General features: G+C 49.0%; 2 protein-coding genes across 2 annotated transcripts in view; both read right to left on the bottom strand.

Moving 5' to 3' along the window:
• The window catches only part of RARA (retinoic acid receptor alpha), a 45,284-nt gene extending 37,664 nt beyond the window's left edge, over positions 1-7,620 (bottom strand). The window contains exon 1 of the mRNA XM_032429069.1: positions 7,471-7,620. The gene's annotated coding sequence lies outside the window, so the exon portion shown is untranslated. The remainder of the gene's footprint in view (positions 1-7,470) is intronic.
• A 5,965-nt stretch (positions 7,621-13,585) lies between these two features.
• Positions 13,586-25,475, bottom strand: CDC6 (cell division cycle 6). The gene is made up of 12 exons (XM_032428954.1): positions 25,327-25,475; positions 24,232-24,419; positions 22,523-22,804; positions 22,199-22,398; positions 21,779-21,954; positions 21,265-21,371; positions 20,222-20,361; positions 19,112-19,212; positions 17,899-17,963; positions 15,155-15,357; positions 14,134-14,274; positions 13,586-13,831 (listed from the first exon to the last, which is right to left on the bottom strand). The coding sequence occupies exons 2-12, from the start codon at positions 24,404-24,406 to the stop codon at positions 13,742-13,744; spliced, it is 1,680 nt and encodes a 559-aa protein (XP_032284845.1). The 5' UTR covers positions 24,407-24,419; positions 25,327-25,475; the 3' UTR covers positions 13,586-13,741.
• Between the last annotated feature and the right edge of the window lie 1,388 nt (positions 25,476-26,863).

The raw sequence follows: 26,863 nt of genomic DNA on the forward strand, positions 1-26,863 counted from the left end.
ATGCATAAACACAGGTACGCTGCCTCCCGCGAAGGGCGGCCTTCACATACACCCACCAGCACATAGTCATGTACACCCGTGCACACCGAGATTCAGAGGTGTAAACGCACACGCAGGACACCCATATGTGCACACCCATGTGCACCCTCAGAGCACACATGTGTGCACCCCCACATGCACACGCAGGGCACACGTGTATCCACATTCTTGAGTAGAACCGAACAAGCTCATATAAGATGCGTTTGTGCACACACAAGGTCACGGGGCAGAGTGTGGGGCACACTCCTGAACAGACATAGCAATAGGCCCATGTGCAGATGAAGGAAGAAATTCATGCACCCACACACCCATTCCCCACAGGGGTCCAGACACTCAGACACCCATAAGAATAAGCGCACAGCCCACAGGCCTTTGGGGCACCTCCCCCCCTCCCCCGCTCAGGGCACTCAGTCCTGCCTGTCCAGTGTCTAGCCCTACCCAGGCTTGACTCCAGGAAACAGGAGAGGTCCCCAGGTGGGAGGCCAGGAGTCTTCAATCTGCAGCAGCTGAACTCCAGCTGTGCTGGACCCACAGCAGGGTCCCCACCCCCAACCTGCAGGGACCCTCACACAGAAGGGGAGAAAAGTGCGGGAGGCAGCAGGAGGCGAACAGACCGAGAAAAGCCACAGGCCCAGGGGCTCCTCACTCTTTAAGAAAGACACTCCTTGGGGCGCCTGGGTGGCTCAGTTGTTAAGCGTCTGCCTTCGGCTCAGGTCATGATCCCAGGGTCCTGGGATGGAGCCCCGCATCGGGCTCCCTGCTCAGCGGGAAGCCTGCTTCTCCCTCTCCCACTCCCCCTGCTTGTGTTCCCCCTCTCGCTGTGTCTCTCTCTGTCAAATAAATAAATAAAAAATCTTAAAAAAAAAAGAAAGAAAGACACTCCTTCTTGGGGCCTGCCCTACTCCTCCCGCACACAGAGGGCAATGGGCTGGGGAAGGAGCCCGAACCACTGTTTTTCCCAAGACAGGGATCCCTCTCCAAACTAGAGGAAACCCTAGAGCGGGCCCAGCAGCCAAAGGAGATACAAAATAGCCCTGAGACGCCCCCCAGGAAGGCCCACACTTCCAGCAAAACAAGGCCTCCCTCTCACAGCCTCTGAGGAACTCCTAAAGAATAGCACCCCTGGTAGAGTGAGGAGAGGATGGAAAGCAGGACCACCTGGATGCGGGCGGGGTGGGAGATGTCTGCTGGAACCTGCCCAGCCCCTGACTCTTCTTCCCCTCCCTGGCTGCCCTCCACCCCCCTCATCCCAAGGGGAGCTCCTCTTGCAAGTACACTCCTGCCCCACTCCATCTGATTAACACAGTCCTGAAGGGTCATCTGGGGCAGGGATCCTGCTGCCATTGTGCGATGAGAAGACTGAGGTGCAGAAAGGAAATTGCCTTGCCCAAGGTCACCAGCTTGCCAGCGGCAGAGCTAAGATTCTGACCCACAGTCCCCTCCTCAACCGCCCCCACTCCGCTCTGAATCAAACATCACACAGTACCCTGCTGCCTCCTGCGTCCTCCTTCACCCCCTCCATAGACCACATGGGACAAACACCATCCTTGTGCGAGCGCTGCAGGGTTGTGGGTGGTGCCAGGACATGCCAGAGACAGATCAGAGAAGACACCGGGGGCTACACGCATGGCCCCCCTCCAACCCCACCCCAAGCATGGTGCCCACCTGCCCAGCAGGCACGGCCGGTGACTCAGCTGCATCCGGGGGAGATGCCAGGGCAGTGACTCACCTACCGAGAAGAGCTGAGCCTGGCACCTTGCCAGCCCCAGGACAGAAGTGACTTAGTCACCAAGACTGTGATGCCCAGCAGGCACAGCCCAGGGATTGGGGACAGGGGCAGGCTGCGTCCTCCATGGCTACAGGCGCCCCCTGGCGAAGAACAGGCGTCCCAGGGCAAGCCGTGGCTGTGCCCGCCCCTGCCCTCCCCCCCATCACGGCCCACCCCCAGCTCACCAGGCCCTGTTCCAGTGCAGACAAGTTTTGTGAGACCCCTAGGCTGCCCTGCCCCCCTGCGGCCTGCCCCCTGCCCATCACTCACCACCCACTCTCCCACCAGCCCCACCTCCTCCTGCCACCCAAGTTGTACCCGGGCTGTGCGGCTCCTTTAACATGTCCTGGCAGCACCTCCTGCCCCCACAGCCCTTCTCCACCCCCAGTGCACACACATGCACTCACACTTCTGCCAGCCCTGCTTCAGCCAGCAGCTGCTGAAGCTGTTGAACAGGAGGGGAATGGGGGGCGGGGGGCGGGGATTGGGTTACCAGAGGCTGATGGGGTGGGCTGTCACCCAATCCCTCCCCAGCTAGTCCTCCCTGGGCACAGTCTCCCTCACCCACCTGCTTCCCCCCACCTCTGGCTGGCAGCCTACTGCCCTTTAAGCCCCTCCACCCCCACTCCACCCAAGCTAGAAAATAAATGTTCAAGAGTATTTGTCATGCTAAGGCCAGCCCAGTCTAGGAGAGAAAGGGAGAATGAGAGGGACAGAGACAGAGATGGACAGAAAGAGTCATTCCTGCGCTCGGTGCCCCAGCCACAACCCACAACCGCTAGGTGTGTAGATCTCCGTGTACGTGGAGCTGGAAAGGGACGGAGTAACTCGCCAAGTCCCGGGAGAGTTGGGGGGGCCCAAGGGGAGTCGACAGGCTGAACAACCTCAATCCATTTGCGCTATTGATTTCTCACACACTGCAGCAGGCCTGATGGAGGGGGGGCATGATAAATCAGCCCCCCAGAGACAGAGAGACTGAGTGGAGGAGGGGGAGGGGCTCCTGTGCCGCAATTTGTGGCCCACTGCGCTGGGCTTGGTGGGGAGGGGGTGCGCAACAGAGGACTGGGAGACACCGAGTGGCAGGAGGTGGGGGGGGGCATGGTGGGCCCAAGCCTACCTGGAACACCTCCTTCCAGCTGCATCTGCAGCTGATTGGAAGAAAGAAGGTGGGGGACAGAAGCACCACCTCCAGCTCCACTGGCAGGGCCCTGAACAACTCCAGGGGGCGCCACTCCCAGCATCGTCAGTGTGCAACATGGCGGCCCTGGGGATGAGGCCGAGGCAGGACACTGAATTCTGAGGGACCATAATTCTCCACTGAACTTTCTCCTGAAGTTCAACCAGCCGCCCCGGCCCCCAGGCCTCAGAGGAGGCTTCACTTCTGACTTCGGACTGGAAGCCTGGTAATCTACCCACTCTTCGGCCCGCTCCCCTCCTTCGTTGGGGACACTGGCAAACAACCAGAAGGACCTAGGCGGGGCAGGATGGGGGCTCTGGAGAGCCTGCGAAACTACATCCTAGTCCTTGGTCTGTCCTCAACTCTTCCCAGGACTGTGGACAAATCCAGGCCCTCTCTGGGTCTCTAAGATGGAAGAAGACCAGATGCCCCTTCCCTAAGGTGTCTCCAAGCCCAGGCTCATCAGCCTGTGAGCCTGTTGGAAGATGCCCAGCACCTTGATTCACACCAGTGGCCACAGGCCACTGAGACAAACCCCAACACTTGACCTCCTTCCAGCCCGGACACAGGCTCTCTCCACACGGTGGAGATTTATAAACAAACCAAGCTGGGGTTTACCAGAGACCCTGCATAAACAGGCAGAGAGGGAAATAGACCAGTAGGGGAGGGAGGCACAACCAGGTGCCGTGAGGGACCCTGACAGGAGAAAATCAGCGCAAGGGGTCTGGGTTGGGGCCCCAGTGCAGCCCGAGGACTGGTTGAGTGTCCTAGGGCAAGAGACATCCCCCTGTCTAGGCCTGTTTGCCCCTCTGTAACGGGGAGGGATTGTCTAGGCAGTCTCTAAAGCCCCTTCCGGTTCTAAGTCTAGTAGGACAGAGAGCCCTGAGGGGCCCCCAGGATTCCTCCGCCCGGCCTGGCCCATCTACCTGGGCCAGGACCATCTCTGCAAGGCCCTGCCCCAGCCCGACGCGCCTCTCTGCCCGGTCTGCTGCCCCTCTGGCTCTTCCTCACTCCTCCGCCTGCCTGCTCACCCTCACCTTGGCCAGTCCCTCTGCTGCCCCGTGCTTTTCTGCACGTCCCTCCTGCCAGGGGACAGACCAACTAAAAATAGTCCCTGCAGCCTTTCTCGCCCACAGCTGCCCAAAGAGCAGGAAATGAGGGGGGCAGGGAGGCCCATGTCCTGCTCTCCCCCATAAACTCCCAGCTCCAAACCAAGTCCAGCACTCCAGCCTGGGGCTCCTGCCAACTTGGCCATTTCAGGGGCATCCCACACCCCTTCCCTAGGGGGAGGCCTGCCCATAAGTGCCTACAATCCTAGAGCTGTCCCTGCCCTCCGAGAGGAGGAGAGAGGAGGCAAGCAGTCTAGAGGGAAACCTTCCCAATTTCTGACAAATCAGTGCCAACCACATTGTGGGCACCGAGAGGGCAGGGCCTGGCTCCACTGACTGGTCTTTTAAGGGCAGAGGGAATTGGCATGGGGAAGTTTGTGCTGGTTTCCTTCATCCTGGCCCAGCTGGAGAGAAGACAAAATAGTGCCCTAGCCTCAATGATGCTAATCCCCTGTTCCCCAAAATGTGTGGGTACAGACATAGGGGTTTCAATGGCCACCCCCAGATACCATGGGGAAAAAAAGCTAAAAAGAAGAGCAGAAGATCTTGGCTGTCCATATGTAGAGATGGAAGCCTGGAGGCGAGAACAGGCCATGCCTACCAGGCAGGACATGTGCTGCCCCCAAGCTGAGTTAGAGGCGAGAAGGGAGGAGCCGGGGTGCTCTGGTGCCAGGGGCCGTGGCAGCCCCACCCCTATCCCACCTGGGATTCTTGACGCCTCCCAGCCCAGGGAGAAGGCCCTCCCCACACAGGAGGAAGGAAACCAGCTTAGCAACTCTCTGGAGGCCTGCAGCGCAGCCCTGCACCAGGAGGCAGGCGGGAAACCCAGGAGTCCTGGCGCCCAGCCCAGAGAGTGAGTGAGAGAAATACCTTGGAGGGGAGGAAACAGCCCACAGTGAGGCAGACACACGGTGCCCCCAGCAGCTCCCAGATGTGACCCGTAAGGGGAAACTGGCCAAAGGGGCTGGATGGGGAAAGTGAACACATTTCCCAACAAGAAGAGAGAAGAAAGTGGGGCCATGGGGACGGGGGGGAGGGGGCAGGGCAAGCCTGGTTCTCACCCACTGTCCTCTCCTCCAGGTCACGGTCAGAGATAACGACATTAAGGCCACCAAAGATCAAAGAGGTCCTGGGGTTTCCCCCTCCCCTAATCTTCATTCCTTGCGTCCTCTGGCACCCCTTCCCCAGGGCCAAGCCAAGCCTGGAGTCCGCGGGCCCAAGGTGGTGCCTGGGAGGCCTGGACAGTGCCAGGGGCAGCCCTCATACCGGTCCTCACACTGGCTTCCCTCCCGCCTGCTCTCAGCCGTCACACAGATCTCAGCTGTCCAATCCGATTAGGGCCCCTGTCCAGTGAGCCGGACAAGGAGGCCACTGGGCAGGGGAGACGGGGACAAGGACGCTGAGCAGGAATGGCAGAAGGAAGGTGGAGACAGGGCTCAGGGGGAGAAGGTGTGGAGCCCCAGAGGAAGAAAATCCTGGTGGAGAGATCTGTCCTCTCTGACCACAGGCTCTCTGGCGACAGCTACCACCTGCATTAGGGTAATTCCACAGCCCTGGGGGCAATGGCCTGCCTGGTTCTGCCATCCCACAGATGGGCAAGGATGGGGGAAGGAAAGCCAAGGCAGAGAGACTGACCTAGATTTAGGAAGAGAATCCCGTCCTAGAAGCCCCACTCTTCCCCCCCAGCCATAACTACCATTTGCACTGGTCTGTCTGATACATTGTCTTATGGGGTCTTTATGGAGGTGTCGCTATCAGGCCAGTGGGGCTTGCAACTGATAGCCATTTTTACAAATGAAGAAACTAAGTCAGCTGTCTTCCTGGTGTGGGCCTCACTGAAATAAATTATTTTCCTGTCTCACCAAAACAACAACAACAACAACGAAGAAAGAAAGAAAAGAAAAGAAAGAAAGAAAGAAAGAGAAAGAAAGAAAGAAAGAAAGAAAGAAAGAAAGAAAGAAAGAAAGAAAAAGAAAGACTGAGCCTTTAGTATAAATGCACATACCCACTCACGCTCAGAATCTCTGCTTCCTGGGTCAAGAGCAGAATTAGGTCTGAAGTCGCTCCATTATCCACCCTTTCCTCCAAAACCAACCCTTAGGGGACCCGGGGAGTCATGGAGAGATGCAAAGCACACCCCATACCCCGACAGAGTTACCAGATGGGGACATGCCGCCCACTCCACCAAACAGAGAGCTAGAGGGGTTCCCCAAAAGCGTGACCAGTCTTTCCTATCACTCTCTTCCCCAGTCAGCTACGCTCAGAGGTGATACACACATTCACACAGTTACTCAGACAAGTCCTACACCCCTCCTGCAAACCCACTAAACCAGAATGAGATGCCCTAGATCTTCAGAGAGCAGGCTTTGTCAGCCCCCAACTGGAGGGAAAAATCAGCCACTGTAAACAGTAGGTACCTTCAGCCTTTTCCCAGAGAGCCTGCAGGAGGGCAGAAGCTTCGGGGACACCACCAGGAGCCTGAGGCTCTGAAAGCCAAGGAACCCAGGGAGCTGGCATGGCTGGGTGGCCTCCCGGATCTGGTCCACACCCCCTTCCCCAGCCATCTGGGCTGAGCCTGTTCTGGCCTGGGCACACTCTGGGACCTCTCGCCTTCAATGCACACAGCCACCTTTATCCAAAGCTTATAGATCTTAAAACCACATGGTCCACACCACACACACACACACACACACACACACACACACACACACGGGGGCGGTGGGGGACTTTGCAATAGGTGCTGAGGTCTTGGCAGGGATGGGGGCTCTAAGCTGAAAGAACTTTCCCTAGAGGAACAGGTCGCCAAAAACCACTCACAACCTCCACTGCCCTCCAGCAAAGCCTTTAGCCACCCAAGTGTGAGAGGAGCCTGGAAAGGGGTATTAGGTCCCCTACAAGGTGAGTAGGGAGCTGGGGGGCTGCCGAAGTCCCAAGCTCTTGGGGCTGGGAGGCCGGGAGGAAGCCCGAGAGAAATCCCCCAGGGAGGCTCGGGTCCCTCTCCCGCTCGCTCCGCTGTCGGCCGGCACTGCCGATTCCACCCGCCGAGGTGAGGTGGGGGAAGGGGCATTAAGCAATACTGCAAAGGAGGGTGCAAGGGCGTGGGGCCTGGGCAGACCTTCCCCCCACTTTCCATTCTTAGCCTAAGATCCGGCAGTGCCTGGGGGGAGTGCAGGAAGGGCGCTGTGGGGCGCGGGGGCTCCGAGCTCTCAGACACCCCACTGTTCCCAGGCCCCCACCTCCCAGGACCACAGGGAGCGGTGGGGGAGGAGGGATGGGGAAAGCCTGAACTGGCGAGAGGGAAACGACCAGATCAGCAGCGGGGAAGCCCGACGGAAGGTGGCCGAGGGGGAATTGGGAAGGGGTGTGCGCGGTCCTACCTGCTCAGGTGCTTGCTGGCAGGGGGGCGATGGGGTTCCCAGGAGAACCGGGGAAGCCCTCTCAGCTCGATTCAGGATTCCCCCCAGCTTCTGGGTTAGGCTGCTGCAAGAGGCACGGGTTCCCGTTGGGTCCTAAAGCCCACTCGCCAAAGAGTAGGCTCTCCCCGCCCTCTTCCACCATCCCTGACTGGGTCAGCGGGTACAGAGCTGACTGATGGGGCAGAAGGAACTCACCGGGAGAAAGCCGGCGGTCTGAGTCATGGGCTGGGGACCGGAACAGTCCTCAGTCTCAAATACACAGCACAGGGATGACTTTAGCCGAGGATAGGATGATATTCGACAGGAGGAAAAAGACATTTCTTCCTGCCTGTCCCCAGCGGATGATTTGGGCTTTGGTGCTGACGATGGGGGTTAAGATTTCCTTCCTTATCACTTCTGCTAAGCCACCTAGCCATTGAGAATTTGGGGATAGAGACATTCATTTTGGACAGGTGCTCACTCCTATCCTCCCCCTCATAGATATAGCACAGTCTGCAGATCCCTCCTCACTATTCCTAAATACCTAGGAGGCCACCCAGGGGAGGAGGGGGCCGATTCCTCCCCACCCCCAGCACATAACATGGCAGCAGGGCGGTGAGACATGGATGACAGTTGGAGACTTGCATAGTTTCGTACCCTGGCGGGGGTGTGTGGACCTGGGAGTGTGTCGGAAGTGGGCAGACATGCACAAACAGGTGAGAGTGTGAGCAGGTGGAGCTGGGGGACTTTGAGTTACACCCATTACCAGAAAGGGCAATTGTCAATGGAAGAACGAGATGTAGAACCTAGGGGTCCACTAGGGCCCTAGTGCTGCTACCCAGCCCTGAATAGGATCCTGAAACTTTACCAGAATGAATACGGTAAAGAAAGAGAATGTTTTCCCAGGTATCATTTGGGATAAATACAGGGGGCAGAGGGGCCTCTTAGCACAATTAGATCAACTTCAAGGTTACAGACCCAGTTTAGGATAGACGATCTTCTCAGCAGCTCAAAAGGAGGCACTGGGGTTTGGGTCTGGTGAGCCAGGGAAAGATGGATGGGAGGTCTGCAGAGGGCTGGAGTGAGAATATTTTGCAAGGAGAGTTGCACAGATCTCCAGCAGCAGAGCAGGGAAAGTGTCATGGGGTGAAGGGCCGGGGGAAGTCAGGGACTGCGAGGGCAGGGAGAAAGCATGGCCTAGAAGGGGAGAGGGCAGCCGTGTTGCATCTACCTCTTTCTCGGTCTTTCAGGAAGAACTGAGGAAAGGAGCCAGATAGGAAGGATGGAGGCCCCAGGGTGGAGTCCATGGGGTGAGCTCAGGTCAAGCCTTTCACCCTAACGTGCCTCAGTTCCCTCCCAGCTGTTAACCAGGGCTCTTGGTTCTTCCCAGGCAGTTAATGAGTGTTTACAAAAGAACTTGGAGATCCTCAGATCTCAGCTGGGCCGCCACTACAGTTATAAAGCCCAATAAGGCCGAGTGTTATTTGGAGAGGGGAGGAGTAGGGCAACAGGGAAACAGACTACTCTCTTACAAACTAAGGATAAAACCGAGCTCAGAGAGGAGCACAAGCCTCAGCTGCCACAGGATATCCTGGTGCCCAGGGATGGAGGTCACGCACCCCAGTACCTCCAACCACCACCAAAGGCTGGCCTCCAGCTAACTGCAGGCAGAACCCAGACTAGCAGCTGGTCTTCATTAACTCTAGCTTTTTTTCACCCCCCACAGTGAACCCATGGCTTCTACAGGCCTAGGCTAGAGGGGGCTGCCCTAGCCCGACCTTGCAGCTGACTCGGGGGTGGGGGTGGGGGGCACCGCACCAAAGGCCAAGTCACCAGCTGAAAATAAAGTAGAAGCAAGATTCCCTTTCCCCATCAGGAGCAAGGAGAGAGGAAAGGAAGGAGTGTGGGGATGAGAGGGTGGAGGTGGGGGAATTTAGGGCAAACAGCAGGCAGTGAAGTCAGCTGGACTGAGGCCCAGAAACCCCCACACCCTGGGGCCAAGTCTTACTCCAGCTTTGCTTTCAGCTTGAGTCTTGGCTAGGCCCCAAACTAGGGAAGGCCCTGGCTGCCCCTTTCCGCCTCCCTACCCCCACCCTTATTAAATACACATTTTATCTCTCAGCATCTTCATTATCTTAACTGAAGGAGACAAGCAGTGGATGGCGGCAGCGGAGCGTCGGGAGAGGGGGGCGGTGCGGGGAGCAGGCGCACCCTTGTTATAAAGTGCTGATCTAGCTCTTTCAGGCAGTGTGGGAAACAGAGGAGGGATCAAAGAGAGGGAGGCTGATTCAGAACTCAATTAGAGCTTTTTTAAAAAGGAGCTGGCTCTCTCCTTTCGCCAGTCTTCAGACAGCCTCTACCCAGGCCCCTTGCACCCAATTAGCTTCTACTGCCAGTGCCTTGGGGCTGGGGTTGAAAATCAAGGGAGGCCAGAGGGCACACCTTCTCCCCCTACAGAATGCACTTCTGAGAAGAGGGAGACCTGCGCTGTTCGCAGCTTGACAAGAGAATGTATTAGAGGGTACCTTACATTTTCAGGAGGAACCCGAGATCACAACTTTCCTCCAGAGTTAAAAAGTGGGACACCAAAGGTGTGTTCCTCCCCAATCCCTTTCCAACGAGAGGCACAGCTTCTGGCCAATCTCTAGGGACACTAGGAACCTCCAGACAGGCCCCCATCTTCCCAGCCCACGGGTAGGACTAGGACTCTGTCCCCAAACCCAAGGCTTCCTGGGAGCAACATGGAAGTTGCCTCAAGCAAAATGCCACTACATCGGGAGCGACGGGTACGCATCTGTGAGGCCAATAAACACTCCACAACGTCAAGACACATCCTGTACGATGGAGCGCCCTTCCTTTACAGGGGCCCACTCCACCTCCGTGCAGAAACACCAGCAACGTGTACCTCCTGAAGAGAACCGGCCCGGAGATGGAGGGAAAAGCAGCGCCTTCCTCGGTTCATTTGTCCAGTCATTCAACAATCGTTTACTGAATACCTACCAGGTCCCGGACACTGTCCTAAGTGCTGGGGACAGACACAAATGTAAGTAACATCTCAAACTTGGCTCTTTCTTTTGGTCTCCGTCGGTAGTCAAGGCAACACCTCTCAATAGATATTTTTGAAAATCCCCAAGATGTATCTCCATCCTCCCTTCCAGGTCTCATTGGTAGATTTTTTTTTTTTAAGATTTTATTTATTTATTTGAAAGAGAGAGAGAGCGAGAGGGAACACAAGCAGGGGGAGTGGGAGGGGGAGAAGCAGGCTTCCCGCAGAGCAGGGAGCCCGACGCGGGGCTCAATCCCAGGACCCTGGGATCATGACCTGAGCCGAAGGAAGCACTTAACGCTTAACGACTGAGCCACACAGGCACCCCTCATTGGTAGATTTTTTTTTTAAGATTATTTATTTATTTATTTGGCAGAGACAGTGAGAGAGGGAACACAAGCAGGGGGAGTGGAAGAGGGAGAAGCAGGCTTCCCACAGAACAGGGAGCCCGATGCAGGGCTCGATCCCAGGACCCTGGGATCATTACCGAGCGGAAGGCAGACACTTAACGACTGAGCCACCCAGGCGACCCTCATTGGTAGATCTTAAAAGGCACTTAATAAAGGCAGGGAGCAATGGAACGGGTGGGGGGGGGCGGGTAGCAAATAGAGCTCTGCCAACATTTTTGATCTCTGGGAAGCCTGGACCTCACACACTCTTCCCAGTTAGTTATCTAGCCACAGGCAAGTCTTCACTGAGCCAGAAATGTCAGTGGCAGCTCTGGGGTTGAAACTCACACCAACATTTTATTGCGTCTATGTTCTTTCCATGGCAGGACCCACTAACATTCTATGGAAGCTTCATCTGCTTCTTTGAAGAAAAATAAATCAGGATATAGACACACACCCCACCACCTTCAAGAGGAAGAATGTGGGTCAGCATCTTCGCCTCTACTCCATGTGAAACAGGCTACGATCCTGGCAGAAACTAGTAACCACAAGCCCAGCCCATCCTTCTAAAAATCCCACTACCTTCCCATAGCTCTGAGCTTCAGTGAGAAAAGCCAGCAAGAAAAGGACTTTTCTTCCTCTTCTGTCTGCTCCCTGGCTATCTGAATTACACTTAAGACTTCACTGACAAACATACATCAGCTTTTGCTCCCACAAGGGCAGCGGAAGCCAAGCAGGGACTCTAAGTCTGCTTCACGCATCATTGACAGAACCAACCCTGCTCCAATTGCTGAAGTCTTAAGAGCAGCAATGACCTAGAAATTGACAGTGGGGGGAGAACTGAAGGAAAGGAAACTAACAACCCAGTACAGAGAAAACCCTATTTCCAAATACCAGGGGAAAGGGGGAGAAAAGAGGTAGAGGGGAAAGAAATTTGGCCCTTTTGAATCTGCAAATGCAATCTTGGCTCCAAGCCACGGAGGATACATAGCAGCCCCACTGCGAGTTAAGCCATGTTCCTGACTCAAGCCCTACAGTTAAGAGGAAGGCGCCAAGCCTCAAACACAACGAGGTGGGGAGGCCACTCCTTTCTGGGCAGGATCCTACTGTGGACACAGAAGAGACAGCAGCTGCCCACAGTGTGGAAACAAACTGTAAAGCAGTCACGTCTCTTAAGGCTGCAGCATCCAATAAAATGTAATTTAAATCAAGCCCCGCATCTGTTCTCAATCCCATTCAGTCTCTGCTTTCCATCAGCCTTCGGACAGTCTTTGCAATTATGCTTGTTAACCCTTGTAGCCCCAGACACTCTCGGGCTCCTAGGTATGGAACTGTGTTTTCCACTCACAAATGACCCTCAGAGGGAGTGAGTGCTCTAGTCAAGGTGAGAGGGCGAGAATGACATTCAGATTCAGATTCAGACTCAGACTCGTCTGCGGACTGCTCTGCCACACCCACTGGCGGGTGGTGTTCGTTTCAGAGGGCTCTCTCTGTGTGTCCTTCTAGCCCATACCATCTGTTGCGGCCCAGATCACATTGCAAGGATACAGTGGGCAGCATGAATGAAACAGTGGCCAACAGATCATTTGTACAATATCAAGTTCCTAAACTCAAGTCATGTCAGAGAGGCCAAAGAGCTCAGGGAGCAGCACAGACTTGGTCACTGGCTCTCAGACCATTCCTATCGCACATGGTTTGCATTCCAAGCATCTGCTGGACTTATACAAGTATAGCCATCTCCCCAAAGGATCAAACTTACGTTTTCTCCCCCTTCCCTCAGAACTACCCCAGCCCCGCTTTTTCAAGGCACTCAGTGTTATAATGGTGCCCTCTGGTGTCCCCGCCGCAAATTACCACTGAATGCCACTGGAAACCAAACCCAGAAAAGGGGAGACTTGAGTAGCCATATGGATTAATTTATCTAATAAGACTGGAAAAATCTGAGGTTTTAGATGAAAATCCAACCCCAAATGAGGGCATCTGGAAACAAGCGGCTTCATCTGAGGGCAGCTAAGACTGTGGGACAGTCTGGGGAGAAATATTCACATTGTTTGCTGAAAGTTGGAGCTCTCTTGAAATGTGCATGCTTAAAAAGACAAAGAATGCAACTAGGAAATAAATATATTCACAATCCGTACAGTTACATGCCTTTCACCACCCCCACAACCTTGGGAGTGCCCAAGAAACTTAATGAGTCTTTAAAATGTCAGTGTGGAAGTATGTGCAAAGTGAACACAGTATACTCCAAAAAGAAAGAAATTCTTTGATCAAAGTGTCTTCAGATCTCCACGTAGACTTGCTTATTTTCCTGGAACATCCTTTTTCATTCTTCTTACTCTAGCCCCAAAGTTCTTTAAAATACACCAATGTTTGAAGAAACTAAGAGGTAAATACAGGCACATTCCACCATATAAATCCTGTATACTGTAATACAAGCATACTGGTTCGAGACACAAGAGGTGGAGGTAGTGAATATAATTAAAAAGAGTCTACTTGGTGATTTTTAATGCATAAAAATAAGACCCAAAATTATTATTGTGTTAATAATCATCAGTCTATAGATTAAAATTTATCAGTTTCACATTAAAAAAGGTCATATTTAGGAGCACCTGGCTGGCTCAGTCAAAAGAGCATGCAACTTTTGTTCGAGCCCCACGTTGGGTGTAGATTGCTTAAGATAAAATAAAATTAAAAAAAAAAAAAAAAGTCATATTTGTTTTCAGACCTGAATGGATAATGTACTAAAATGAAGACTCCAGAGCTCTCTAAACGCCAGCTGGATACTTTCGGGTAGCATATTAGTATAAAAGAAAATAATTCAAGGCAATCCAGTAGCTAAGATATTTCCAATTAAAGCTTTGTCTTTTAGAGCATGCTCTACTTCCTTCTCTTCAATCTTCAAAGACACCTGGAAAGAAGAGAAAAGGACTTTTCATGGTGGAGAACTCACAAAAGCCAAGTTTTTATTACATAAACTTCTACCATGTTGAACTTTTGTCCCAAGAGGCAAGCAAGTTAAACACTGCTTTTTCAATGGCCTGCAGAAAATACCTCATTCATACCACAGTCCCATCCTCACAGATCTTAAACTCTACCTAACAAAAAACAAATTGTTTACCTAACTGTGGTCATATTTAAATAGCAAGAAAAGATAAGCTCTCCAAGACAGGACAATTAAAAGCATTATCACAAAGAAGCAGTTAGTTGTACCTTTGTGAAACGGGTTTCCTTGTTTTTCTTTAATCCTAAAATGCCCCTGGCCTCCAAGAGCCCTGAAAGTGACAAACACTCCGACTGGTCCACAGCTGCCACCTGCTGCTTGCGACAGACGGTACTATAGGCTTCGTGTAACTGGGAGGAACAAGGGAGCACACAAAAGTTGTGTAAAAGTTCTATCTCTTGTCACCTTATAGTCTTTTTTAAAAATGTGAATTTGCATTCGTAAAAGTTATCTGAACACCACAGTTTTCCCTCTTTTCTTTTTTTTTTTTTTTTTTAAAGATTTTATTTATTTGACAGAGAGAGACACAGCGAGAGAGGGAACACAAGCAGGGGGAGTGGGAGAGGGAGAAGCAGGGTTCCCGCTGAGCAGGGAGCCCGATGTGGGGCTCGATCCCAGGACCCTGGGATCATGACCTGAGCCAAAGGCAGACGCTTAACGACTGAGCCACCCAGGCGCCCCTTCCCTCTTTTCAATAAAATCCTTGAACAGGCATTCTGTAGATATTGCCAAAACCTCTACTGTAAGGCAGAAGAGGAGCTTTATATATTTCTTAGGGAGAGGTAGAAACGAAGGGGAGGAGATGAATGGGAAATTCTCAACCACAACCTAAGGGAAATAAAATCAGTTGCCTTTTATATGGGACCAGTATTTATTCTTACTGTTAAAAACCCACTTTTAGGGGCGCCTGGGTGGCTCAGTTGTTAAGCATCTGCCTTCGGCTCAGGTCACGATCCCAGGGTCCTGGGATCGAGCCCCGCGTCGGGCTCCCTGCTCAGCGGGAAGCCTGCTTCTCCCTCTCCTGCTCCCCCTGCTTGTGTTCCCTCTCTTGCTGTCTCTCTCTCTCTCTGTCAAATAAGTAAATAAAATCTTTAAATAAATAAATAAAAATAAAAACCCACTTTTAATTCCTATCAGCGGGAGCATAATAACAGGCCCTTTGGACAATATCTGCTCTGCAAAGCAGTCTCATCTCCACCCCAGTTCCATCTGCTGAGATTCTCAACTCACCTTCCCCAGAGTGACCTCTTTGATTTTCAGCTGCCGGGTCAAGAGCAGCAAAGAACAGACCAAGATCTTCTGCTGAAGAGGGAAGGAATCTTGTGCTCCTTCTTTGCTCAAAGTCATTCTGTTACCATCAACTTCTGAGATGACTTGGGATATGTGAATAAGACCAACCCGCTTGGGAACCAGTGACTCAGACGGTGATTTGCCTAAAAAGTAAATAAATCAGGCTTCATTAGATTTTCAAAATATTGTGTATATTGAGACAGAGGATACTAAGTTTTAGCTGAAGGAAATTCAAGTGCAGTCATGTGGTGGCAAAGCAGGTTCCAACTCTGTAACTAGAAGCCAAAGGATGAGAGACGGTGCTACCTGCAGAAAGATGATGACGTGGAAAATAGGGTTATCCTTTTTCTGCGCAGAACGGTAGGCTATTATGTCATGTAGAATGCAATTTAATGTCAGACAGACAAAATCCACCTCATGAAAGAATAAGGACTAGACAGAGGACTACTGTATTCTGCCTTGGAAATTCTTAGTATCCTGAAGATGAAAAAGTACAGAACTGTGAAGCAAGGATGATTGTGCCTTTTAATTAAGAAAGGAAAAAAAGTTGTAAGAATTACCTAGTACTTTCAAATGAGTGGCTAAATGTGGACAGTAAAGTGAATCCTACTTAAGTCCTCTAGATAGCTTCCCCAAATGACCCTTGAGGTTATTAGGTTCACTTGCCTAAGACGATCCACAATAGAGCAACACTTGAGAAAATGTCATTGGATATTTTAGCAGATAGCACCATCTCAGAGGCCGGAGGTTGGGGAACTGCCAACAAGATGCCTAGGACTGTGGCCTCATTGTTTGGAGATGCATGAATTGCAAGACAGAGGAGGGATTTGCTCTGTAACAACCTTTGCCTAAATTACTTCCTTAGACCACGTGCAGTTGCCCCAAAGCAATCTGCTTCTATTTTATGACCATAACCAGGATGCTGCGAAGAACTAACGGTAGCGGGAAAACTAGACATCACTGATCAAGTAGCAGAATCTTAAAGTTGGAAGGAATTTGGAGTTCTCTTCTTGCTCCCTACCCAAAACAATCCCAACTAGTGATCATTTATCCAGCTTTTGTTTGAACATCTTCAAAGCTAATGAACCCACCTATGTGTTACAGAAGCCCAGTTAGTGCTATTTATTAGAAAGTGCCATCCTGGGGTGCCTGGGGGTCTCAGTCAGTTAAGCGTTGACTCTTGATTTTGGCTCAGGGTCGTGAGATCGAGCCCCGCAGTGTGGAGCCTGCTTAAGCTTCTCTCTCTCTCTCTCTCTTCCTCTGCCCCTCCCCACTTGAGGACTCCCTCTCTCCCCTTCTCTTAAAAAAAAAAAAAATGCCTTCTTATATTTAATTGAAGTCAGCCTCCATATAGCTTTCCAGAACCATCAAAAACTAATCACACATACCAGAGGTCAAAAGACAGGAATTACGTTAGTCTAATAACTTATACCAGAAACTTACAAACTCCTTTAGCTACGTGTGTGCCAGTGGTGCTCACAGGGACAATGACAAGCCTAAATGTCGTTGGTAGGAGAAAAAGGAATAATCTGAAAAGTTAAAGAGAAACCAGTATCTAATCTATGCATTGGTATATATTACCTACTGTCAGCCTAGCAGTTTGGCTACTTCTGAAATATTTTTACATGATTTTTTTTTTTTTTAGATTTTTTTTATTTATTCGACAGAGAGAGACACAGCGAGAGAAGGAACACAAGCAGGGGGAGTGGGAGAGGGAGAAGCAGGCTCCCTGCTGAGCAGGGAACCCGATGCAGGATTTGATCCCAGGACCCCGGGATCATGACCTGAGCCGAAGGCAGACGCTTAATGACTGAGCCACCCAGGCGCCCCTACTTCTGAAATATTTTTATTAATTTTCTTTCAACAAATTGATGAGAGAGAAAGAAAGAAAGATGGGAAGGAAGGGAGGGAGGGAGGGGGAGAGAGAGAGAGAGAGAGAGAGAAAGAAAGAAAGAAAGAAAAGAGAAAGAAAAAGAAAGAAAGAAAGAAAGGAAGGAAGAAAGAAACTGTTTTCTGTGGAACTGTAGTGCTAGAAACAATTTTGATAATCTCAACCAGTGCAGGAGTGAAAGAGGAAAGAAACAATCAAATCAGACTGTCCTGTTTCTAAAGATTAACACTGGATATTAAATACTGACAAGATATGTAGTTCATGGCCATTTTACATCTGCCATGACTAAGAGAACAAGGCTAACGGAAAGGAAAATAATTTTGTCCTTTTTCTAACAGCCTACTATAGCAATATCATCTTTGTACCTCCACCCTCCTAGACTTGTCTAAAGGCTTGAGATATCCCAAGTTGAACTGGATTCTTTCACTGTCTGACTCTTACTTAACTTTCCTCTCACCTATATCAAGACCTAAAGTTAACTCAACAGAAGAACGCAGAGAGAAGCTGATCAAGCCTTACCATCCACAATTTTCATTTCTAGAGCTTAGAAAGAAAACTTACTATGATCCAGCCTTTTATGTAACACCCTGGGGAACTTGTTTCCAGCAATGCATGGACTATAGCACAGACAGGCCAGATTGAAGTAAAGTAGATGAAATTGACAAAAAAACACAGACATACAGAAAAGGGTAAGTATGGATTTAACTATGTTCATTTCATCTTTCTACCTCTTTCCCCAGAAAAGTTAAGCTTCCAATTACAAAGGAAGACAGGAAAGAGATAAACTACTTACATTCAGACAGCGGTTTGAGGACAGTCTGGCTTTTGACATCCGACTCTACAATTTCAATAGCTCTCCTATAAAAAAAAATTTCTAAAATTAATTTAGGCTGAGCCAAACCAAACACCACACCAAACCACCAAGCTCAAAAACAGACACATGTTTTATAATTTTAAAGCCCCCAAACAAAACTGGGTTATGTCTCAGCTAAAGGGGATTTAGTTAGCTTGAAATAATTCATGGACCAGGGAATCTGAGAAACTTTCAACACGATATGGTTTTCCTCTTATAGATGCCAAGTAGGTCATCATACATTAAGCCAATAATAACATTTTGAAGGAGGAAAAAGTGTCATGGATAGCAGAGAGGCTATGTGGGCGGGTGACTGCCTACAGAGACCCAGTACCACCCATACACACTGGACCTAAAAGGGGAGTCCTCAGTTCTATATACATATGCTATGTGTAGGCTAAACCACACCAGCCTACATGACTATTGCTCATAGCTGCAGTCTTTACTCAAGTAGTTTGCTGACGAGGGGAAACTTTCAAATCCAGGATCATGCCATCTAGCAATAGGAAGAGCTTACTCTCCCACTGCTGTCTCCAAAGCACTTTGCCCACAGGAAGCCATAAGCCAGACCTGGATCTTTTGCATGGCAGTAGGGGGAGGTTGGACCAGCGGGCCAGCACAGCAAGTATCATTTTAATGGACCCAGTGTCCCTACTGGGAAGGAAGAAATTTCATCAGTCAGCACAGAGGCTTTCCCCAGCAGGAGGGGCAGAGGATGGGAAGGGAGAGAGAGGTCTGGAGTACAAGTGTGGGAGACCACCAACCGGAGGAAGGGGTGCTCACAAAAGCAAAGGAAGGAAAAAAAGTCTAAAGGCAAAGATGGTTCAGGTCCATAAATAAACCTGCTTGAGACCAGCTAATGGAAAAGTAAACTGGAGTCTTTTTTAATACAAATGTAATTAACCAATCTATAATCACCACAGGGAGTGCCAGCAACATCTCATTTGTTTCTCCCTCTGTAGGTAATGGACTGATAATGTTTCAGACATTAACACGGTGGAAATGCAGAGCTCCCCACTGAGAAACAAGTCCCCCTTTCCGAGTGTAAAAAGTGGCAGAATACAGCCTCTTAAGCCATATTCACTTGAGTTACACGAGACAATTAACAGCATTTCTTTTTTTAATAAAAGCAGCCAACAGTGCCATAACTCACCTGCAAACATCTAGCGCTTTTCGAACATCTCCTGAAAGAGCAGAGACTTTTCGGGCACAGAACTGAATTGCGGCATTGTCCAGAACCTGAGCTCTAGATACCTTTGGACAAGACAAAGGAGATGACAGCATGAACTATAAGATTCTCCCTCTCTGTAATTTAGGTCCCAGACATAAATATTTTCACATTAAGTTTAAATTTGACTGGCCTCCCCTTAGGGCCTAAGAGATGCCTTTTCTGTTCATAAATAAATGGAAATTTCACACAATTAAACATTTTGTAGTCATGTGGTAGAGGCTCATGAGTAGTGGAAAAAAAGGAAACCAGAAATCAGCAAAACTAAACTAAAATAAAATTTCTTTGGTCATTTTCAAAAGAAAGTTTTTTCGCAGGCCCTATTGTTACAGGCCATTATAATAGTATCGAGGGGAGCCTGGCCTATGCAGTCGGAAGACAATGCGACTCTTGATCTTGGGGTTGTGAGCTTAAGCCCCATGTTGGGTGTAGAGGTTACTAAAAATAAACTTAAAAAAAAAAAAAAAAAAGAACCTGAGATGGTGACCTGAGCCGAAATCAAGAGTCAGAGGCTTAACCGACTGAGCCACCCAGATGCCACCCCTCCCCTTTTAAAAGTAGGCTCTCTGCCCATCGTGGAGCCCACTGTGGGGCTTGAACTCACAACTCTGAGATCAAGACCTGAGCTGAAATCGAGTGGGGTGCTTAAGTGACTGAGCCACCCAGGTGCCCCTCCTCTCTTGTTTTTATTCCAACACTGAGGCATCCAATAAATGGAGCCTTGGGTGGAAATTCATATGAAAATGTTCTCACGATGGCCCACAAGAACTCCCTGCTGAGGAAAGCAATCTAAGCAAAAAAAAAAAAAAAAAAAAATTTTTTTTAAGTAGGCTCTATGCCCAGTGTGGAGCCCAAAGTGGTGCATGAACTCACAACCCTAAAACTGAGACCTGAGCTGAGAGCAAGAGTCAGATGCTCAATTGACTGAGCCACCCAGGCACCTCTCTATGCAAAAATATTTTAGAAGGACTGTTAGGTTTCCCCACCAGAGGTGATCCAAGGGACACATAATGTGGTACAATGGGTGGCACTTACCAGATCAAGCCGATCCTGCAAGATAGTGGCTATCTGATTTTTGGTATAAGGTGGGAAGTTCAACAGCCGAGGCTTACATTTTTCTCTAGCTTGAAGCCTCGGCAGAATTCTGTCCGTGAGATCCAGGGTATTGGCAATACCTGAGGAGGAGATAAATACTACCAATCATCACAGTCAAATCATCTCAAAAGAAAACCAAACTCTCTGAAAGCTTAATACAATTTCCAGTTATAATCCAGCATTCTAACTGTTGCTTCCTACTCGCCACCCCACCCCCACCCCCACATTTATTAGGTAAGATATACATAGTCATTTTAGAATGCTCTTTTCTTTTTTTTTTTTAAAGATTTTATTTATTTATTTGACAGAGAGAGACACAGCGAGAGAGGGAACACAAGCAGAGGGAGCAGGAGAGGGAGAAGCAGGCTTCCCACTGAGCAGGGAGCCCAACATGGGGCTTGATCCCAGGACTCTGGGATCACGACCTGAGCTGAAGGCAGATGCTTAACGACTGAGCCACCCAGGTGCCCCTAGAATGCTCTTTTCAAGTTAGGTTTAGAATTGTTCACTGATAAGCAGGACCAGATACTCCAAAAATCAACTGTCTCTGAAATGAAATATTATGTCATTTCTATTCACACTTAACAAAATTGATTTTAGATTAAAACTACTATTACTTTATAGTAATTTGTTCATTTTGATAAAAAAGCAGAGGGGTGCCTGGGTGGCTCAGTCATTAAGCGTCTGCCTTCGGCTCAGCTCATGATCCCAGGATCCTGGGATCGAGCCCCGCATCGGGCTCCCTGCTCCGCGGGAAGCCAGTTTCTCCCTCTCCCACTCCCCCTGCTTGTGTTCCCTCTCTTGCTGTGTCTCTCTCAGTCAAATAAATAAATAAAATCTTTTAAAAAAATAAAAATAAATAAAATAAAAATAAAAAAGCAGAAAGCTGGCTTAAGATAAAATAGGTGATAAGTAAGATGAACAGATGATTAAAAAAAGAATTCTTTAGACCCATCCTGTAACATTAGCAACTGAGCACTAACCAATCAGCACTAATCGAGAATTGCTTAGCCATGGCCATTCGAACAGTGTGTACAATACATCCTGCCCTTTGCTGTCCAACTGATCCACCTCGTCCAGCACCAACACACTACGTAGAAAGAGAAACAATTAGTATCCATGTTCACCTTCTTAACTTTCCCATCTGTTAGATCTGGGCTGACTCCAGCTCACATTCCTACAGCTGACACCAGTTTCAAGGTCATAATCTGTCCTCTCTCCAGTCACTGTTACACTGATACCCCTACCATCACACAAAAGTAACATACAGGTTTTTCAAGCAATTAGTTTAAGAACATTGTTTCCAATTTAAAATTAGAAGGTGTATTTTTCCTTTCTTCTTTCCCTTTAAGCATATGTAACTATCTCTTGTACAGCAAATATAGGAAATGTTCTTTTCTTGTACAAACTGATAAATTCAAGAGACTAGAATGTGAGTTTGTGGGCAGCAGACCTTGCAGATTTTCATGGAACAACATGCAGCAGAGCTGTACTTACATCATGGGGCCCTTCTCTGCAGTCATATGGTTTTCCAGTTTCTTCATCATGTCCTTCCCAGCTGGCCTGCATACTTCTTCCTGACAAATCTCCTGAGCAATAGCTGGGAATACAGCCTGGGCACTCCTCAAGGACATGCAATTCAGCATGATAGTTTTAAAGCCTTTCAGTTCCTTCTAGAAAAATGCAAATATGAGAGATATTTTGCCCTCAGATAAAGATTTGATGGAACCTGAAGTGTCTTTGGGGAGTTAACAGCATATAAGAGAATAAACTCTACTTTCATTTGGAAAGATTTAGACAATGAAACTAAAAACATGAGGGGAGACTTCAATCCCCTTAAGCGTGTCTACCTTTCTTAACCCTTAATAACTAAGGGTCATTTTAGCAAGAGCATCATATTTCAGACTCTTAGGGTACCTTGAGGTCTTGCAGAATTCGGCTTAAGCAGGCAGTTTTTCCAGTTCCAGGAGCACCAGAAAGATAAAGACTTCCAGCTTTTTTCCCACAGATGTGCTCCCTCAGGAAATTCCTGATGACATTCATCTCCTTTTCCCTGGCAGGCAGCCGATCCGGGACAGCTGTATTCAGGACCAGCTTTGCTTGCTGGTAGCAAGTGCCTGTGTCAGATGTGAAAGGACAATTAGATACAACAGAGGTGACTGAGAATATCCACTGGGTTTCATTTGGAGTCAACAGCCTTGTTTTCAAGGCTGCATTAACGGTTGCCATGTAAGAACGAACCTTCTTGCTTGAACAGTCTCACACATGCAGATTCTTTCTCCACTGGACATCTCTGCTCAGAATTTGTTGTGATCTCTTGACCTTTTCGAACTGAGGAATGGATTTTGTTTTGGTGAGCTCTGGCTTGTTCTCTTTTGCTAGGAGACTTAATTGTCAGCTGATTGTCAAATACCAATCTGCGCCCCTTAGGTGAACGTGAGCAAGGGGGGCCATTCTCTTTCTTGCCTTGCTTTGGTGGAGAACAGGGTGGTAAATGGGGAGTGTTACACAGATTGTCATCACCTGAAATATATTAAAATCAAAACATGGTCATTCATAGTAGTGGACAGTGAAAGGACTTGCAAAGATCTCTGCTTTTCCCAGAAAGAGGCAAATTTCTTTCTTTCTTTCTTTTTTTTTTAAGATTTTATTTATTTATTTGAGAGAGAGAACATAAGCAGGGGGGAGAGACAGAGGAAGAGGGAGAAGCAGGCTCCCAGCTGAGCAGGAAGCCCCATGTGGGGCTTGATCCCAGGACCCCAGGATAATGACCAGAGCCGAAGACAGACTCTTAAGCGACTGAGCCGCCCAGGTCCCCCAAGAGGCAAATTTCTATAGTCAAAACCACCAAAATAGAATGCCTCTCATCAAGAAGCAAATATTGGCCACCAGATGGCACCACTGAATCTTACAACTATTTGGTAGAAAGCAAAGGGGTTTAAGTGAGATGAAAATGCTAAGATTGTTCTAAAACCCTGTTTCTCAATCTTGGCACCATTGTAATCTTGGACCAAATAATTCTTTTTTTTTTTTTTTTTAAAGATTTTATTTATTTATTTATTTGACAGAGAGAAATAGCAAGAGAGGTAACACAAGCAGGGGGAGTGGGAGAGGGAGAAGCAGACTTCCTGCAGAGCAGGGAACCCGACGCGGGGCTCGATCCCAGGACCCTGGGATCATGACCTGAGCTGAAGGCAGATGCTTAACAACTGAGCCACCCAGGCGCCTCTGACCAAATAATTCTTGTTGGAGGCTGTCCTGTGCATTGTAAAATGTTCAGCAGGATCCCTGGCCTTTATCCACTATGCCAGTAGCACTCCCTCAGTTGTGACAACCAAAAATGTCTTCAGATACTGCCACATCACCCTTCATTAAAAACAAATGATCTGGGCGCCTGGGTGGCTCAGTTGGTTAAGCGTCTGCCTTCAGCTCAGGTCATGATCCCAGGGTCCTGGGATTGAGTCCCTATTGGGCTCCCTGCTCAGCAGGGAGTCTGCTTCTCCCTCTGCCCCTCACCCCTGCTTGTGCTTGTTCTCTCTCTCTAACAATAAATAAAATCTTTAAAAACAAATGATCTAGAACAAAAAACCAGTGTTCTAAAACAAGAATATCACCTGCTTCTCTTAATTTCACCACTAATGAGGTGAAAGCTTCAAAATACTAGGTAGCTAACTGCAAAGTCACTTACAATACTGACAGAACTAAGTTCAAAATTAAGGAACTGAACACCAGAACTGTGAAGCAGTTCAGAAAATGATCTCAACAAGAGGCTTAACTCTGAAGTTCAGTAAATGAACACAGCAATCATTCTGAAAATAACCAAAGTGAACAAAGTGGTCTTAACTGAACTTAGGAAGCTGCTTCAAAGGACTAGGCATCTTATTATTGAGAAAAGAGAGGTCAACAGCTACCAGCCCAAAAGTTGTACTTATATTCAATGGATAGCTTACCCAGACGTTTTCTGGGGCTGAGAGGCAGAATTTTTACATTAGAACGGTGGGTGGCCTGGACATAGGTCAGTTCTAGTTTGGTGTCACCAGAGTTTTTAGCTTTGTCCAATGTCCGAGACAGCTTCTTTTTTGGAAAACTGATTGTAGCCTGTGACTGGGATCGGGTTTGAGGCATGATGGCAACACGGCTGGGTACAAAAAAAAGAACAGGACAGCCAGTCAATAGCTAAGAATGAAGGAAAAACAGCTAACATGGAATTTATACCAATGATCAACATTTCATAAGTAAATTATAACAATATTTTAGCATTCAGTTCTGCTTCACAGCCAAATCTGAGCAATAATAAACACTTATTGTCTACCTACTATGTGAAAGACTGTTGCTATAAGCATTTTACTTTTATTTTATTCTTTTTTTTTTTTTTAAGGAATCTCTACACCCTACGTGGGGCTCGAACTCACGACCCCCCACCCCCACCCCCACCCCCACCCCAGATCATGAGTGGCACGCTCTACCGACTGAGCCAGCCCCGGCGCCCCTTAGGCACTCATTCATTTAAGTTTTACAACTACCCTAGAGGTCAGCACTCTTATTAACCTTATTTTACAGATGAGAAAACTCAGAGGTACAGAGGCCCAAAGTCATAGCAAACCAGGCATTCTGGCTCCAGAGCTCAAGTTCTTAACACTTGAGTGATGCAATAAGTTTATCTCAACAGATTTCTACGGTACTTCTAACTCCCTCACTCCAGGCACGGGTGTGTCTTTATCACTAGCTTAGCCCAGCATCCTGCCACGTTTAGTCTTCCCTCCGCCCGGCACTCGGTCCCCACCCCACACCCTCTCAACCCCACCCCGGAACATCTCCCTCCTACAACATTCAGCCCCTTTATTCCACGCACGACTGCCAGCCTACTCCTTTCCCTTACCCCGACCTCAGACCTCCGGCGATCTGAGCTCTTCTCCCCTCACTTCACCTCGGGCCTCAAGGGAGGCAGCGGCCCTTGCCATAGCCCTTCTCCCAACTCCGCAGCCTCCCAGACCCAGGGCCTCCCCGAGCAATCCTCTGCTCTCCACCTCACAAGGCTGAGTCACCTCAGTACCGGCTCTTCCTCACGTCTCTCGCACACGGCTTCAGGGAATCTTCAGGCCAAGCTACCGAATAAACTACACACCAGCGTCAGTAAAGGCCAGCCGCGCTCGCGCCAAATCTGCAAAGCCTCAGCTTTACCGCCTCCCGCCAAAGGCCGACCAGGTTTCTGATTGGCTGTCGCTAGAGCACCGCGCGCCTTGGCCAACGCCCCCTCCTTCGCGTCCAATCCAGTCGGAAGGACCACAACCAGTAGGAGAGCCCCAGGTCTCCGAGCCATTGTAAAGCCACGCCCACTGAACTGAGAGGGATTCTACATCCGGGACCTCCGCGGAAAGACGCAAGGTTGCGGAGGGAGCGATTCTGGGTAAGGCGAACCAGGATAGCCGCAAAGGGCAGCGGGAGATGTAGTCTTAGCTCACGCGACTCTGTTTCCACGCCCTTTTCCATGGGTGGTGCAGAGGATATCGTTACCCCTTCTGGCGGCCAAACGTATGCATTTTCATTACCCTAATGGGATACATATTCAGTGAGCTACTATGTAACACCTATCATTTGGGGGGCGGTTCTGGTGCCAGGCAGAATACTAGTCACTTACCTAATGTTCAACCCTGCAAAACTCACAAAGCCAACGTGTGGAGGGTTAATTAGAGGTCACAGCATCTTGGTGGCAGTGAAGAGCCTAGGACCCAGATTTCCTGACACCCAATGTTTTTTTGTCAAGTTCTACACATGCATAAAGAAATACACTACACTTCATCACAGTATCTCTCTGATTTATGTTTCAAAGGTAATAGGGTCAGGTCTTTGCTTTTGTTAAAAATAATATTCTGTGCACCTTCTTATCATTAATTCCATTAATCCACACATTGTGGAGAGTTGAGAGAATTATGGCCTCTTAATTTTAAAACCTTGTTTTATAGCTAAACACTAGGGTTTCAGGGCCAGGGAAGACCGCTATAGAGGAAGAGGCAAGCTGAACTTTTAATGAAAAATATAAATTAGAGCAGTAATTTACAGGCCAGCCTCCAAAGTTAATAACCTAGCTAAGCCTCAGGTTCCCTTGAAGGCCAAAACCCAATTCTAGGTGATGGCAAGCATTTATCTGTCATCCTTCAGTTTCAAATGAAATAGAACAATGAAGCTGAGAAATAGGAAAATAACACTATTACAATTGCCAGTTAATTGTGGTTAGTTCATACAGGAGATAAGAGCAAATACTGAGTGTTCAAGTGTATGCCAGGCACTGAGCTCAAGTATTTTACCTATACCACCTTATTAATTCTCACAAGCACTGCATGAAGTTGTTATTATTTTCATTTTGCAAATGAGGAAACTGAAATTGGGGTGTTGAGTAAATTTGCCCAAGGTCACACAACCAGTAAGTGGAAGAACTAGCATTTGAGCTCAGAAGTCTGACAGGAGCTCAAACACTTGACCACTTAAACATAGGAGGAAGTATTAGACGCAGGTCCTAAATAGGAAGCCTTCAGTACACTTCTAAATAGGAAGAAATGGGGCCTCCCGGCTGGCTCAGTCAAA

This window comes from Phoca vitulina, unplaced genomic scaffold (assembly GCF_004348235.1).
Source record: "Phoca vitulina isolate PV1807 unplaced genomic scaffold, GSC_HSeal_1.0 scaffold40, whole genome shotgun sequence".
Lineage (NCBI taxonomy): Eukaryota > Metazoa > Chordata > Mammalia > Carnivora > Phocidae > Phoca > Phoca vitulina.

Excerpts from the sequence above, each read along its gene's own strand:
- CDC6 (XM_032428954.1), bottom strand. The coding sequence starts at position 24,406 with ATGCCTCAAACCCGATCCCAGTCACAGGCTACAATCAGTTTTCCAAAA. Across the intron at positions 22,399-22,522 it reads GAGACTGTTCAAGCAAGAAG|GCACTTGCTACCAGCAAGCA; the intron begins GTTCGTTCTTAC and ends CATCTGACACAG. Across the intron at positions 21,955-22,198 it reads GAATTCTGCAAGACCTCAAG|AAGGAACTGAAAGGCTTTAA; the intron begins GTACCCTAAGAG and ends GCATTTTTCTAG.